Raw genomic sequence first — 15,890 nt, forward strand, 5'->3', positions numbered from 1 at the left:
AAATAAATGTGAAGTTAACCTAATTTGTGTTGATGTAAAATATTCTGTAGATAAACCATTGGATTATGTATATTATATTTTATTTGTAATTTTAGAGTATTTGTTTTTAATGTTGTGCACATCCACCATTCCTTAAAATTAATTTTAGTATCATTCATTATCTATTCCATTTTCCAACTGCAGAGATTTATGACCACGTCTCTTTCCTCAGGTGTGTGTGCAGACTCATGGCCTCCAAGACACGGATATTGGTCACCAACAAAATCGAGCACCTGAAACGGGCCAACAAGATTCTGCTGCTCCACAACGGCGAGTCTTTCTTCTACGGCACCTTCTCAGAGCTGCAGTCCCAGCGCCCTGACTTCAGCTCCCTGCTGCTCGGCCTGGAGGCCTATGACAACGTCAATGCAGAGCGTCGCTGCTCCATCCTTACTGAGACCCTTCGCAGAATCTCTGTGGATGAGAGTTCAGGGATTCGCCCCGATCGTTCTTCTTACAGACAGGTGGCTCCACCAGCCTACAAAGATGAACGTAAATCATCTGTGATCATCAGTCCGCTTATGGCTGACCGCAAGTCTTCCTTCACCCCTACTGGACTCGAGGAGGAAGTGAGGCGTCCACTGTCCGACCGCAGAATCTCTCTAGTGCCTGAGAATGAGCTGGTGGATGACTGCTTCATGGGGAACGATACATACCATAATCACGGCGTGCACCTGGCAGGCCAGAGGAGACAGTCAGTCCTAGCCTTTATGACAAATGCACAGGGCCAGGGTAGACGGGATCAGCTCCAGTCTTCCTTCCGCCGCCGCCTGTCCATAGTGCCCCAGAGCGAACTTGCCTCGGAGGTGGACATCTACGCCCGCCGACTGTCCAAGGACAGCATGTATGATATTACTGGAGACTTGGATGAGGAGAACATTGAGGTAAGAGGAATCTTAAACATTGGCGCTTCAATAGCGGTTGATAATCAATGTAAAGAACATTGATGAACACTTGATCTTGACACTTTAAATTTTAAATAATAATTACCAAACACACTTTAGAAGCTTTGTGTCTCTTTTCACAGGCGTGCCTTGCAGACGAACAAATTGAAAACGTCTTTGAAACCACAAAATGGAACACATATGTCCGATATGTGACATCCAACAAAAGTCTAATTTATGTTCTAATCTTTATTCTCGCCATCTATGCTGTAGAGGTAAGAATCTATGTGGATGTAAGAGGTTAATCAATCACAGCTGAACTAAACATGATATTTGTGAACAAACTTAAATACATATATGTAAAAAATACAGAATTAAGGATATATCCATATTTTATGAAAATGGTTTGGCAAACATTAATCTATTGTTATACACAAACTCTGAGGTAAGAGGGAACCTGTTAAGTCGTGTCCCTGAGATGGTATCCGTCTTAAATGCTGCCCATTTCAGGCTTCAAATTAGAAGGTTGATGTGAGACACCTCATAATTGTAGAAAATTTTACCCCACATTTTGTTGACAATTATTCACTGTATGCCAAACTGCTTTCCTTTTTTGTTCACCCTGTATTTGATACAGATACAAAATAGCTTGTTAATTCATATCTTATCTTGTTTGTTATTCATAAATATACAGTATGTTTTTGCTGAAGAGTCATCTCCTGTGTTTGTAGGTGGCAGGATCTGTTGCTGGGATTTTTTTGATAACCGAGTGAGTATTTACACTTCAGCTGTATCATACAGTGACCAAGGGTCACCAGTTTTGTTATCAAAGGGCTGGTGTAGCTTCAGGTTTCCATTCCAAATAGTCTTTGTTTGTAGATTAAGGTTAACTGATTAAACATGTGGTGTCAGGTGTACTTCTGCGTGTTTGGAAGGCAAACCTGGAGTCATACAACTTTAGTCTTGGACTAGGTTACAGTGAAAGTGGTGATTTGCCAATGGAAATTCTATTTATTCTCTGCTTTAAAATCACTTGGAATTTTTTTTTACATCATGTCCATTACAAATTAAGAAGTTGCCATGCAGAAGTTGCTCTACAGTTGCCATATAAAACAGATACAGGCCTATTAGCTTTCTGTTATTTGAACCCTGTTGCTGCTTCTTTCTGAACAGTGAGGTCTGGAAAGAAGAGAATCAGATGTTCGCCCTGAACACCACAAACACTGAAAAAGCCAACGTATCCCTGGCAAGCTCACAGTATGCTGTCATCGTTCGCCCCACCAGCAGCTACTATATCATCTACATCTATGTGGCCACTTCAGAGAGCATATTAGCTCTGGGCTTTTTCAGAGGGCTTCCCCTGGTCCACACCATGATCACCATCTCCAAGAAACTGCACCAGAAAATGTTGAGTTCTGTGCTGAGGGCACCTATGTCCATTTTGAACACCATGAAGACAGGTCAGTGGTGGGTTGGAGGCAAACTGTACAGAAGCCAGTTTTTGGTGCGATTTCAATGTAAAGCTAATTGCTTGCATCTTTTTTCTATTTTGAAGGTTCTATCATGAACAGATTCACAAAAGACATGGCCATCATAGATGACATGTTGCCTCTGCTAATGTTCGACCTTGTCCAGGTTAGTAGCTACCTTAATTTACTCTGGTTTGATGGGAAAATGTTTTTGAGGGAGGGTTTAGGGCATGTAATAGAGCACTGTTGTTTTTTTGCAGCTGACCCTGGTGGTGATTGGATGCATTCTGGTGGTGTCCATCATGCGGCCCTACATATTTCTTGCAGCTACACCCTTGGCCCTCATCTTTATTGTGATGAGGAAGTACTTCTTGCGAACGGGGCAGCAGCTGAAACAAATGGAGACAGAAGGTATGGACAGACAAGGAAAAAACACATTAACATTTAATGAAAATGGAAAAAAGTGATATATATGTATATGTATATATATATATATATATATATATATATATTATATAATATACACCTTATATATATTATATATATTTTATATAATATACACCTTATTTACTAGTTTAAAAGGAAATTCAATTCCATAAACATTTTAGTTTTTACTTATTTTTTCATCTGTGTATTTACTTCTCTTCAAATCAAATCACTTCAGTGCATCACTTTGGTATGTTCTATGTCTGTATTTGTGCTCACTTGCTCACAGAGACTGACAAAAGTTCAGCAGTCTGATTTGTAGCATTCATTCGAATTCCTGAGCATTGCCACTTGCGTGAGCACCATTGATGGCATCCCTGTGACTTCATATTGGAGACCGGACATGCGGTGGTAAGGGACAAAGTAAGGATCAGGAAGGGTTCTAAGAATGCACACCGCATGCCAGAGGGGGCAGGAGGGTAAGCCTAGGGCCCACAGACTGAGACGTTTGTCTCTGTCAGTACTCCTTACAGGCTGGCGTGTGACTCTTTTTCTTCGAGTCAACCAGTTTGACCGAGTCCCTGGCAGAGGGTCAGCTGCATGGCAGAAAACAGGAGAGGAGGAGAGGATGAATGAGACAAGCAGGAGGAGATGGGATATCCCAGAGGAAGCAAATTGGGCGTAGATCAGTATATGGCCTCATTATTCGTCTACAGTTCCTCATACTCCCTAGCTTAGCAGTAACCCCAGCGTGGTCAGCCCGTCCAGGGTCATACTGGGAGCAGCAAGGATTTTCCACACTGTAAAAGCAGAACTGGTTAGGTTTTGGAAAGAGAACCCGGCAGGGGATTTCCTCCTAACTGTGCTGACATCATTCACTCACTGAGGCAGCACTTTTACCGGGCGAGATCACAACAGACTGGCGATGCAACCCATTAGTTTCTGGCTGGTCGTGTGTGTGAAAGGGGGTGACGGTTGTTGACGTGCTCTGATGAATGTGAAGAATGTGTTGATGAATGAATTTTTGGAGGAGTGCGCACGTTACACACAGTACTTTGTAAAATATGTGGATCAGGCTGGGCTGTTCATGAGGGGGTAGGTGCTTTAAAGCAAAAGGACAGGGGACACACTTTTATTTCTTCCTTCCTTTTCCTGGCTTTCTCCTCAGTAAAACCTGGTGGGATATGGTGTATATTTTTTTAGCTACACGGGTTAATAGTTCAAAATGCAACCAATTAGATTTGCTTTTTTTAATTCCACTGAGACAGTATGGTCAGTCCAGAGATAGCATTGTTTATTAATCAACAATTGCTGTCACAAAAGGTCAGTTTTGTGGTATAAATAACACCAGTTAGCCATTACGTTAAAACCACCAATCTAATTTTGTATAGGTCAGTAGGCCTCTTTTGCAGCCAAAATAGTCCAACTGTTGAGGTGTGGGCTTCACAAGACCTTCACAAGAACTGACAACAAAGGATGCTCTTTTCAGTAGGCCTGTTGTTTTTGGATGATACATTGTCCCAGAAATATTTTTTTGTAGTGTTAAGTCCATTTATGCCACTCAAATTATAATAAATATGCATAATAATGTACCAATATAAAGAGTATTGAAGGTGTATTTATTAAAATGTTTAAAGAATATAATAAAATTAAATATAAGTAACTAAAACATAAAACTGCTAGTGGTGTTGGCTAGTTTTGCTGTGTTCTAATACTCAGTACAGATTATTATTTTTTTTTTATGCTACTTCCCCATATGGCTTGTTTTTTTTTTTTAAAGTGTCTGTATTGGTCAGCAGCAGCGAAACTGTATTACACACAATTATAATTATACTTCAAAAGTTAACAACTGGTGACCATACATGCTGTAGATGTCATTATTGATGCATTCTTCACTGCCTGACAGCACTCTTTTCCTACATGATAGAGATCAGATAGAGATCTGCTCACAGACTTATCATCACCTTTGACTAGAAGTAGATGAGAAAACATTCCTTGTAAACTTGTATCCAGAAATGTTCCCTAATGATTCCCACATGGAGACTAATTGTACCTCAACTGTGTCCTCATTAGAGGAAAATATTTTCTCATCTGTGTAAACTAGGAGCTTTCACAAGTACGGGGGCAGAATACGTAGGCAAGCAGCTTTTTCTTAGTAATTCTGGTAAATTAATATTTTCTTACATAAACTTAATTATCAATTGATTCATTAAATTTGGATATTATGGATCTGAGTTTTCTGGAATGATGGTGCTCTTTTTTCAAAACTTTCTATTTAAAATTCTGACATCACTAATGCCTACATTACTAAATTAAATCAGATCCCAAGAGCAATGCTCTAAAATCTAGTAGATCTAGTTTCAGTGGACTGTAGAGACAGTTACTCCAACAAAAACAGGATAAACTTTTTTAATGCAATTGATATTGGAGTAATGAAGCAGATGACCAATACTTTTGTCCTTATAGTGTAGGACACTGCACAAAATATCAGTACTCACTCTTCCCATTTTTTCTTCTCCATCCAGCCCGGAGTCCCATCTTTTCTCATCTCATCATTTCCCTGAAGGGCCTGTGGACGATCCGGGCGTTCGACCGGCAGGCGTATTTTGAAACCCTGTTCCACAAAGCCCTGAATACTCACACAGCGGTCTGGTTCCTCTACCTCTCCACCTTGCGCTGGTTCCTATTCCGTGCTGACATCATCTACGTCTTCTTCTTCACCCTTGCTGCCTGGATTGCTGTTGGAACCAACCGTAAGAACTGTCTTCCTTCCTTTCTATCAGTAAATCTATAGCTCAGATGACATTTCTATGTGGGACCTATATGGGTAATCCAACTGGGACACACAAAGTTTTGTCAATGGGATCCATGTTGGCCCCACAAATGGTATCAATAATGTGCCCCATCAGTGTTAGTGATGGGACCTGGGAGGGGGTAAACACAGACCTCATCTGGGTTGTTTACTGCACTGCATGGGGCCTAGATTGAATCAACGTGAGATTAAGGTGGACTGTAACAATGTGAACCCTTTGGGAAACCCAGCTGCGTCTCAGTATCTACACAGGTAGAATCACTCAGAATCCACGCCCAGCTGGAAACCACCTGGCCCACATGAGTATGTTGGCTTGGGACAGGCTTCCTAATTGATGCACCTAATTGTGTCCTGTATTAGACATAGGACATCGATTATAAGCATTAAATGATATGTAATAACAAAAGTTTGGGAGAAGGACCACGCCCGAACACTACGTTCTAACTCCACCCCGTATCATTCAACCGTCCTATAAATACCTCCCCTAACTAACTACCTCTCGTGACGAAAACTTCGCAACCCACCTCCTCCCCTACAACCCCCTTTTTCTACTCTTCCACTTCTCATTAAATATAAAGGGGGGGATATAACTGCACGCTTCTTCAGCACGCAGTTCAGAACTCCAGCCCAAATTTCCCCGAGTTCCCTCCCCTTTTTCTTCCTCCTTTTCTACTTCTATAAGGCGTGGTCCGCACTTAGCAAACACCCTATATAGCATACAGCATATAAACCTTTGAGACATTTCCAAATGGTTTCCCTGAGATGAGTAAAACTGTTCAGAGTACAGGAAGTTGCTACAGCTGTGGTGGGTGTGCAGATGCTACTGTTCGACTGTTTATTTCAGGGCCTTTCTCACGTAACAGAAAAGGCTTGTGGGTCTAAAAAGTCACTTGATGCTTGGTTTGGCAGGTTTCACAGACAATTAATTTCATTGAGAGTTAATTGTTAGCAGTGCTTGGAAAAATGCCTTTGAAGTGATTTGAGGTCATTGCATGCACTGTTGTGCTCTGTGTTTACACACGTGTGTCTGTGTGTGTGTGTGTGTGTTATTCCGCAGAGGATAAACCAGGGGAGATTGGTATCATAGTAGCCCTGGCAATGCTCATTCTGGGTACCTTTCAGTGGTGTGTCGTCACCAGCATTGCAGTGGATGGAATGGTATGTTTTCTTGTCTCTCTCTCACTCTCACTCTCTTTCTCACTATCTCTTATACACACCCAAACACATTCATTCATAAACTTGAGGTAATGTTTGTATCTCTTCTTTTTTGCCCTCTCTCTTCAATTTATTGCAACCTAGCTTGTTTTAGACTAAAGCAAAGAGCAGAAGCCGTTCTGTTCTGTAATAATGTAGAAGAGATTGTGTGTGCTGGTTGTTGACACTGTGCTTGTCTGTGGCTTGCTGAGTCTGCCGTGCCTGGCCTTATCTAGGTGCAGAACATTAAGTTCTCCCACAGCCCCTCTGAGAAGGTGGGGAATTCCGTCATAAATATGCAAATGCAACGTTTTCCCATACAAACTCACACCCACATACAGATACTCAACCTCAAACGAACTCCGATATAAACACATTGAGAGTCACCTTCAGCACACACACTCAATCACAGAGGTTAAGCGTCATTTGGAAGCCAAATAAACTCAGTAGGAGGTACATTTAGGTGATCTTAATGTCATGACATCATCGATCTCGTACTCCCCTCCAGATGCGGTCTGTGGAGCGTGTCTTCAAGTTCATCGACTTGCCGTCCGAGGAGCCCAAACCAAAGCTAGGCCAAAGAAACGTCTCAGACCTGGTCATCGAGAACCCAGACACTTCCAACGAGGCTGCCTGGCCCAGCCACGGTCAGATGGACGTGCAGAATTTGACGGTCAAATACACAGAGTCTGGGCACGCCGTGCTCAAGAACCTCTCCTTCGCCGTGGAGGGTGGACAGAAGGTGAGTGTAGGTGGCTAGGTGTAGTTCATTTACATTTACAGTTTTTACTGTAATAAAAAAGGTCCTGTTCAGAACAGTGCAGAAAGATTTGCTCATTTTATTAATTGTGTATATTTTATTTTATTGTACGTGAATAGGCCTGTCATGTCATAGGCCTGTAATTGACATATCATACAATTTATGGACACAACTTCACTATTGGCCATTATTTTTTTTGTCTTAGCAAAGAGAGCCAGTATATTGACTTTGTTTTCATGTTGATTGTTTTATTAAATATGGATATTTAAGAATGTATATATTCCAATTGCAGTGTCTGAATAGTCTTAAATGTTAGATTTTTTTGTCATTGAGAATTTGATAGCATAATACTGCAGTCATGATGAAGCAATCCTGGTCATTTACTGAATGAACAATAATGTTTATCAAAATAGTTATTGTCCAAACTAAAACATTTATAGTGACAGGCTTATACTGTGAGGTGTGTAACACAGCATAGACCGTAGGTGTAAGTGTGCGAGAGCTGCTGCACGACTGTAATGATTATAAATGCGCACTGCTGGCCAACACGCCTGTATGACTGGTGGTGATAATTCGATCAGTTCATTAGCTCTTTAGCACCTCCCACTAATAGGAATTCCTCAGTCACATAGCAAGGATACTCAGCATACATGGCACACAAATCTGTAATCAAACATGTTTAATAATCATTATTTGACCGGAATATTATTACAAAAAGTTTTTTTATCACTAATCTGTGATAATACACATGATTATTTTTTAACAGAATAAGAACTGTTAGAATATGTGTATTATGTCCATATCTTACAGGGCCCATATTCCAATTATTTTTTTGGGTTTCAACCACAATGTTTGCGTAGTCTTTTTTTTTTTTTTAAATATTTTATTTTAGAATAAATTCTAACCTTTATTCATCCCTTATAATTTAACAGACTAGTTCAGTTTCCACACCAAGTGCTTAAAAACTGAACATGTGTCCACTCCACTCCACAGTGCAGAATTTTCAGTTCACCTCCTTTCCCAGCGCCACACTTCTTGTGGGAGTTCTTGGAAGCTACATATCTAAAGCTATTACTAAAGCTAAATTAGATAAATCATGTACTGGAGAAGGGGTTGTGGCAGCTTTTGTACTTTATATGCGCAGGAAACTGCTTGAGGCTATGTTTGTCGTGCAGACTGAACTATTTGGGCACATTCTGGTTGTGCACGGACAACACGTTTTTTTTTTCTGTTTGGACAGTGCAACGGATACAAACCTTTAAAGATGTGAACTGAGGGAAGGCTGATACAAGAGTGTGTGTTTTTCAGGTGGGAATACTGGGCAGAACAGGTTCTGGGAAGAGCACTCTGCTTAGCGCACTCCTGCGACTGGCCTACACAGATGGAGAAATGTCCATCGATGGCGTGTCCTTTAACAGCATGCCCCTGCAGAAGTGGCGCAAGGCTTTTGGTGTGGTGCCTCAGGTATTCGCACACCTATAAATCACTTTTTTTCTGAGCTTTCTTTTTTTCAGCTAACTGTCAGCTTATTCTGTCATCTTTTTACCATGGGATGCACCCCCTCACTCACTCACAGCAGGCTTAAATACTCCTCAAGGGGGCACTGATAGTACTTGAATTTCTTCTAGTGATTTGCATCAATAAAACTTTGTCTTTTCGTTTGTTTTTGCAGAAAGTTTTTATCTTCACTGGTTCGTTCCGTATGAACTTGGACCCCTATGGTTGCCACAGTGACGAGGAGTTGTGGAGCGTTGTTGAGGAGGTGAGTGTCATCATGGGCAGACTCAGATGCCCATTACTTTCTGAGGTAGCTAGCTCCATCATTGAGGTCCTAAAGTAGCTCTGAATACAAACACTTAGATTTTACACAGAAACAGTTGTGCCATGGCTACTCTGTGTTGCAAAACAGAAAATTTTGTCAAAATTTTAGCAGTGTCAACTGATTAGATTAGTCTAGATTAGTAGATTAGAAAAGATTAGATTAATCACAACAATATTCTGCAATTAATCACACTGATGCTTTTAATAAAGGATAATTATATATAAATTAAAGAATGAATGTACAATTGGAAAATGGAAGGGATTAAAATCATGATCAAAAAAAGTTAAAATTCTGTTACTATTTTTTGGGAAGGAGACTGAAAAAATTGTGTAGTGTGGTGCCTGGCAAACAGACAAGGTTTTTATGTATCTATTATAATATCTCGGTGTGATTTTTAATGCTTTATAGATTAGCATCTGTGGACTAAACGTTTAAAAGAGCACTTTAGCATCAAACATGAGGATAAAAGATATTTAATCCATGGGGCCAAACTTGGTAAAATTATGGATTTGCATTTAGGTTACAGATTAATTTTGTGCATTAACTTGTTAACGCTGACAGCACTACAAAATATACATAACGACTGAACTATACAATGTATTTGATGAGTAGTGTTAACGTCTGTGACTGTGTTTTCTGTAGGTGGGCCTTAAGTCAGTAATTGAGCAGTTTCCTGATAAGTTAGACTTTCAGCTGGAGTATGGGGGCCACGTGCTGAGCTATGGACACAAGCAGCTGATGTGTCTGGCCCGGTCTATCCTCAGCAGGGCTCGTATCCTGCTGCTTGATGAACCCAGTGCCCATCTCGACCCACTGTACGTAAGCCGGTTAAGAGTTTGACACATAGGCTAATTACAAATACCCACACTGATAAAAATGAGTCAGATATATTGGTTGTGTTCTTACACTTAAGTTACAGCAGAGCTTTTATGGTGTTCTCTGATGGTAATGTCTGATTACAGGACAGTGAAGGTACTGAAGAAGACGCTGAGGCAGTCCTTCTCCACCTGCACCATCTTAATGTGTGAACACAAGGTGGAACCACTGCTCGAGTGCCAGTGTTTCCTGGTAATGCTCTCCTATCAAATATATTTACCTGATTATGTTGTGCCTTTTGATTACTATACATGAGCCAGGGGTGGGAAATACCAATACTGACTGTATTTATGCTAGTTCAGCTAGTTTGGACAGCTTCAACTCTTCAGAGGAAGCTCCTCCCTCCTTTCCAATAGTAGAGTCAGGAAGGAGAGATGGAATTAAATGTGGTAGGATTTTAGATTGGAAAGGGGAAGAGTTTCAAGCATGTTCCTCCTCCCAAAACTTAGTTATTTCAAAAACATTTTTACATTTTCAAGAAAATGTACCGTTTATTAACACATTTATGCAGCTTTTCTCATAAATCCGTGTGAAATTGCAAATTTATGTTCGGACAAGTGAAACTCGTTAGTTACGGTCTCACATCAGTTTGTGATTTTCACACCAATGCTAGTAACTATTATATATGAACTCAAAGTACTGATACAGAGCGCTGATCCAAATCCAATGCTCTTTATTCTTCTCAGCCTTAATTACAGAAATACTAGAATTGAAAACTCAACTTATGTTGACATATTTGAATATCGATGGTTGGTACATGATAAAAAAAGACAGGTGAGTGTATTAAAATGCCAAAGAAGAAAAGTGTCATGCATGTTAAAGGGCTCACCTCAGTAATATTGGGGTTAGCAAAAAATATTGAAGTTATATTCATATATTACAAGGCAGTATATTAATATATTGTCATTGTTATATTGTTAATATATAATTCATATATTGACAAAGTCAATAATGTAATCGTTACAGGTATAAATAATATAAATATCACCCTGTCAAATTGATAGAAATTGTTCTTATATTATATACGAAAAGAAAATGCCATGTCGGAACTTAACATTTCAAATAAAACAACATACATAAGATACACAAATTAAACTAGAGGGTATTATGCCATTAATATCTCTAACTAATATCTAATATCTTTCCTGTTATTATATCAGTAATTGATTTTTAGGATATTTTTGAGAACTGGCATTAATTGCAGTGCTACTGTTTGACGCACTAAATGTCCATCACTTGTTTACAGATGATGGAGCAGGGTAAAGTGAAGACCTACGACTCGATCCAGAGACTCCTGAATGAGACCAGCCAGCTGAAGCAGGCCATGAGTCCAGCTGAGCGCCTCAAACTCTTCCCCCGGCGCAACTCCAGCATGCATGTAGCTCAGCCCAAACTCAGCTCCGTCACACTCACCCTGCAGGAGGAAGCAGAGGACGACATCCAGGACACTCGCCTCTGAGACCCCTCACCTCCGAGACCCCTAAAGACACTAAACAGAGACTCCTTCATGAGGTCAGTGAGGGGAGTCGCATCTCATTCTGTCCAGGAGGAAGACTTTTCACATTGTGGACAGAGTTATTAACGAAGCGGGACTTATGAACTTGTTTAAGATGGTGGTACAGTGGACACGTGAAGCATTGGAACTGTTTTTATATATGCTGTTAATGTAACTTATGGTACTTAAGGATTTTTAGAAGGGGCCACACCAAGACCCTTCAGTTCAGCTGTAAACCTCCCTCTTAACTTATTGAGCCGATGTAGGACCACGCGTCTTCCTATAATAGCTCTTCTGTAAATCACATAACTGGAAAGGCAGTCATTTTCCTTTTATTTTTTATTTAGATATTTTAAGAAACTATGCACAAACTGAATTTATGTAATAATTGTGTGTTTTTGTTTTGCTTAGGTGTAAATAGATGAACAATGTTTCTGTAAACATTGGATATTTTTATATAACAACTACTCTCTCATTATTGTTTGTTCAAAGCCAAAGATGGATACAGCGCACAACATTCTGTCCATTGACTGCATATTTCTGCTCCCTGGTTCGTTTTTTTTAATGGGGAAAAAAAAACAAAACAAAACAAAACAAAAAAATAAATCACAGGATGACGATGTCCTCAAGAATTTCTGACTTTGGTTAATACTTCCAGTGGCGCATATTTATTGAAAAAGAAAAACCCAGATTGAGCTGATTGTTGGGGTAACAGTGCATTTTATTCATTGTGCTCGGAGGAAACAGGACAGTTCTCTGAACCTCATCACACAACTATCTTACAACTCAACAGCAGTGGTTGACTATAATCTCTTCTGTACATATGAACAATGGAGAGTTTCAAATAATACTTGATTATTCTAAGAGTGTAATACAGACCAACAATCCATTCAAAAGGAATGCGTGCTGCCTCAGATTTCAGAGATCGCATCTACGCAGGATTCAAGCAAGTGATGACTCTGCACGCATTCTATGGGTAATTAAAACTACTAATTATGGCTTTACAGACAAAAAGAAAAGAACCTGTTTGCAATGACTTCACTTATTGCCACATTCAGTTCACTTTGAAACAAGTGAAAAATATCAACCAAAATGTAATATTACAAACACTATTTACAGTTTTTTTTTTTGTTCTTTTAGGTTCATCAATGTACAAGCGCAATACCACATACACTAGTCTATATATAACATTTAAGTTCCCGTTTTTTTATTTACACATATTTGGTAAAACCCTGATTAATTTCAACAATATTTAAAACCAACCTTGCAACTATTCAAAACATAAAATACTTGTTTTAAAATACTTATAGCAAAAGACTTGTCTGCTTCTCCTTTGATCCACAACATTTTTACCTAAAAGGCAAAAGCTTACAAAGCACTTCTTTTATTAGCGTTTTCCTGCTACTCTGTCCAACACTTCTTTTTCTTTTTTTTTTTCAGTTTAAACTCAATACTTCAACAGTGAAATAGATTTAAAACTATGGTCCCCAAGTACACAAGGTATTAATATAGTGTGACAAGTATGGACAACATGTAGAAATACTAAAAGGCTGTCAGAAACAGAACTTCACAACGTGGAGGGGAAGAGTTTACAGAGTTAGGATATAAAGTTGAGGGGGTAAGGTGGGGTTGGGGCAGGTGGTCTAGTCATGGTTATTGTAGTTCTCATGTGAGTTAGAGTTTAGGACCCAGATTTCCTCTTCTGATTGGTTGTTTCTGTTGTTGGGTAAGACCTGCCTCGTTCTGCTGCTCGTGTGAGCTCTGCTCGGTGTACTTCTGTGGGTTAGGGACAAACGACTGCTGCTGCTGCTTGTGGTAGATTGGTGGGTGCTGCTGCTGCTGCTGTTGGTGGCTTGGTGGGTGCTGCTGGAAGTTTGCTGGAGCCCCCTGCTGCTGGGCACTGGGAGCTGAGACCTGGACTTGGCCGCACGCCGAGGGGAGGTGTGACTGCCTGCTGAATGGCTACTCTCGATCTGTGAACAACAAAACAGTTCATTCCATGTTATTTACCATCATCACACAACACTGCCTGATAGCAGAAGTGTGGGAGACTGAAGCTCTGGATAAAACATGAGGGATGGATTAAGATCCAGAAGATTTTAATCATAGCAAGTTCTGCTTAAACACATTCAAGTCCAGGGATAAACAGGTAAATTTAAATATATAAGTAAATGCATGTCAAAATGACATTGAAAATTCATACATTAAATTAGGTTAATGATTTGGGTGATAATGATTCAAATCACTCTCCTCAAATGTGTTCTTGTGGACTAGAAGTGACATCTAGACCATGATCCTGTCATACATATCCTTATACAATTAACATTTTGAGCCGGGGTTTTTTCTCTGTTTTAACCTCCTGTTCCTGAAAGTCATTCTTGGTCACTGAAATTCTCTTGAAGGTGGATATTTTCAGTGTTGTTGTGTGGACTGAAAACAGAGCTGATGTCACAATGCATAAATGTTTACTGGCTAAACTTTAAATACCTCAGTTTTTCTTATATAGTGAACTACATTAGTTGTCTTGCAGAGCATTTTTATAACAAGTGGGATATCAGGCATGCAGCCATGTAAATAGGGCAATTGAAAAACAGTACATTTTGGTAATTAAAACAGAGCAGTGAGTGTTCAAATTAACATAAAATGACTAATGTTTTCCTCACTCTTTATTTTCATTATTCAGAATGGAACTTTAAGTTAATCCAGTCAGGCTAACATTACATCTGTGCAACACAGACACACACAAAATATGACAAAGCCTCAAAGGAAGAACAAAGACTAAACATGCCTGGCATACATTAATTCTATTCTTTGATCGTACTACAGACCACTGGACATGCAGAACTGCATATGCATGCATGCCTGTCACCATTCAGTTCACAACAGAACGATGGGAAATGCAGTCTTTGTTGTTTATGCTGTACAGTTCTGCACACAGACCATACAGAGTTTACATGAGGAAACTATAACTGTACAGCTCTGCACACAGACCATACAGAGTTTACATAAGGAAACTATAGCTGGAAACTATAAGAGTGGAAGCTGAACATATACAAAACAGCTTGATTAACAACAGATAAGGCCATGTTTTAGGCTCAGTTTTAGACAAAGAAGAACCTTAAATTTCCAGAACTTGCTGCTGACTGTGCATTCGTTCTATAAAGAGCATACCAGATTGTAGATCTTGATAGTTTCTGCTATTAGTGTTCTTTAATTGCAACATCTCTTTGGATCATATATTAAGAGTCCCTGTAAATATCTACTAAATGCAAATTCAACACTTCAGGCCACACCATGAAACTGCTCATCAGTCAGTTGTCCAATTACACACAGTATAACCTTCTGCATAACCTCAACTTGTGTATATGTACTTATGTACTTATAAATAAAGTCTCACACAAACACCTTATAGCACAAAGACACACTTTTAAATTACACAATGGTTTATTTTTGCTAGCTGCAGGTATTAATTCTACATTTAACCTTCTCTGTTTCTTTTCATTTCATTACTTAAATATTAAATGATTTCTCAGTGCAAAAGTGGTCTATAGTCATAGGCCCAATCCTATTTCTCTTTTGTACCCCTACCCCTTTGAGTGTAACAATTCACAAGGAAAAGGTGTTTCATCCCCCCCTAAGAACTGGGACAACCCTTTAAACACTTGATACAGATATATAGCAGTGGAGCTCTAAAGTTCAGCAACCTAGCTGCTGGTTAACTAGTTTTTAGAGTACCATATGTCTTCAGAAAGGGGGCAGGTGGTGCAGCAAATAAATATTATTGTTATTAGCTTTAATTTACTTCCATTTTAATCTATTTTTCCATTTCACCTTAAATGCTGCAGCCTCTGCCAACTGTTGCACCATTTATGATGGAACAAGAAAGTAAGCTAGCTAGCTACAGAGACAAACTACTAGTGATATATTTATGCATATTATGAATATTTGTGCATGTTATGTTTCTTTGCATTCTTAGCTCTCTGTTTTGAGTGTGCCTCTAAATTTCTATTTAAAGGGTCATATATTCCTAACATTTCCCCCTTTTCCTCCACCCTACTCCTAGGCAAAACAGAGGGTTAGTGCTAAGTGGTAGTGCCAATGGGTGAAATGGGT

General features: G+C 39.5%; 2 protein-coding genes across 2 annotated transcripts in view; one reads left to right on the forward strand and one right to left on the reverse strand.

Annotated features, from left to right (window-relative positions):
- Positions 1 to 12,409, forward strand: part of cftr (CF transmembrane conductance regulator) — a 28,449-nt gene extending 16,040 nt beyond the window's left edge. The window contains exons 14-27 of the mRNA XM_007255961.4: positions 212 to 923; positions 1,067 to 1,198; positions 1,655 to 1,692; positions 2,097 to 2,383; positions 2,479 to 2,558; positions 2,653 to 2,803; positions 5,344 to 5,571; positions 6,688 to 6,788; positions 7,333 to 7,566; positions 8,893 to 9,048; positions 9,257 to 9,346; positions 10,049 to 10,221; positions 10,369 to 10,474; positions 11,529 to 12,409. Coding sequence (XP_007256023.3) covers positions 212 to 923; positions 1,067 to 1,198; positions 1,655 to 1,692; positions 2,097 to 2,383; positions 2,479 to 2,558; positions 2,653 to 2,803; positions 5,344 to 5,571; positions 6,688 to 6,788; positions 7,333 to 7,566; positions 8,893 to 9,048; positions 9,257 to 9,346; positions 10,049 to 10,221; positions 10,369 to 10,474; positions 11,529 to 11,741 — 2,701 coding nt within the window. The 3' untranslated portion in view covers positions 11,742 to 12,409. The remainder of the gene's footprint in view (positions 1 to 211; positions 924 to 1,066; positions 1,199 to 1,654; positions 1,693 to 2,096; positions 2,384 to 2,478; positions 2,559 to 2,652; positions 2,804 to 5,343; positions 5,572 to 6,687; positions 6,789 to 7,332; positions 7,567 to 8,892; positions 9,049 to 9,256; positions 9,347 to 10,048; positions 10,222 to 10,368; positions 10,475 to 11,528) is intronic.
- A 68-nt stretch (positions 12,410 to 12,477) lies between these two features.
- Positions 12,478 to 15,890, reverse strand: part of cttnbp2 (cortactin binding protein 2) — a 55,755-nt gene continuing 52,342 nt past the window's right edge. The window contains exon 23 of the mRNA XM_049483459.1: positions 12,478 to 13,750. Within this exon, the coding sequence (XP_049339416.1) occupies positions 13,421 to 13,750 (330 nt within the window). The 3' untranslated portion in view covers positions 12,478 to 13,420. The remainder of the gene's footprint in view (positions 13,751 to 15,890) is intronic.

This window comes from Astyanax mexicanus, chromosome 9 (genome assembly GCF_023375975.1).
Source record: "Astyanax mexicanus isolate ESR-SI-001 chromosome 9, AstMex3_surface, whole genome shotgun sequence".
NCBI classification, from domain to species: Eukaryota; Metazoa; Chordata; class Actinopteri; order Characiformes; family Acestrorhamphidae; genus Astyanax; species Astyanax mexicanus.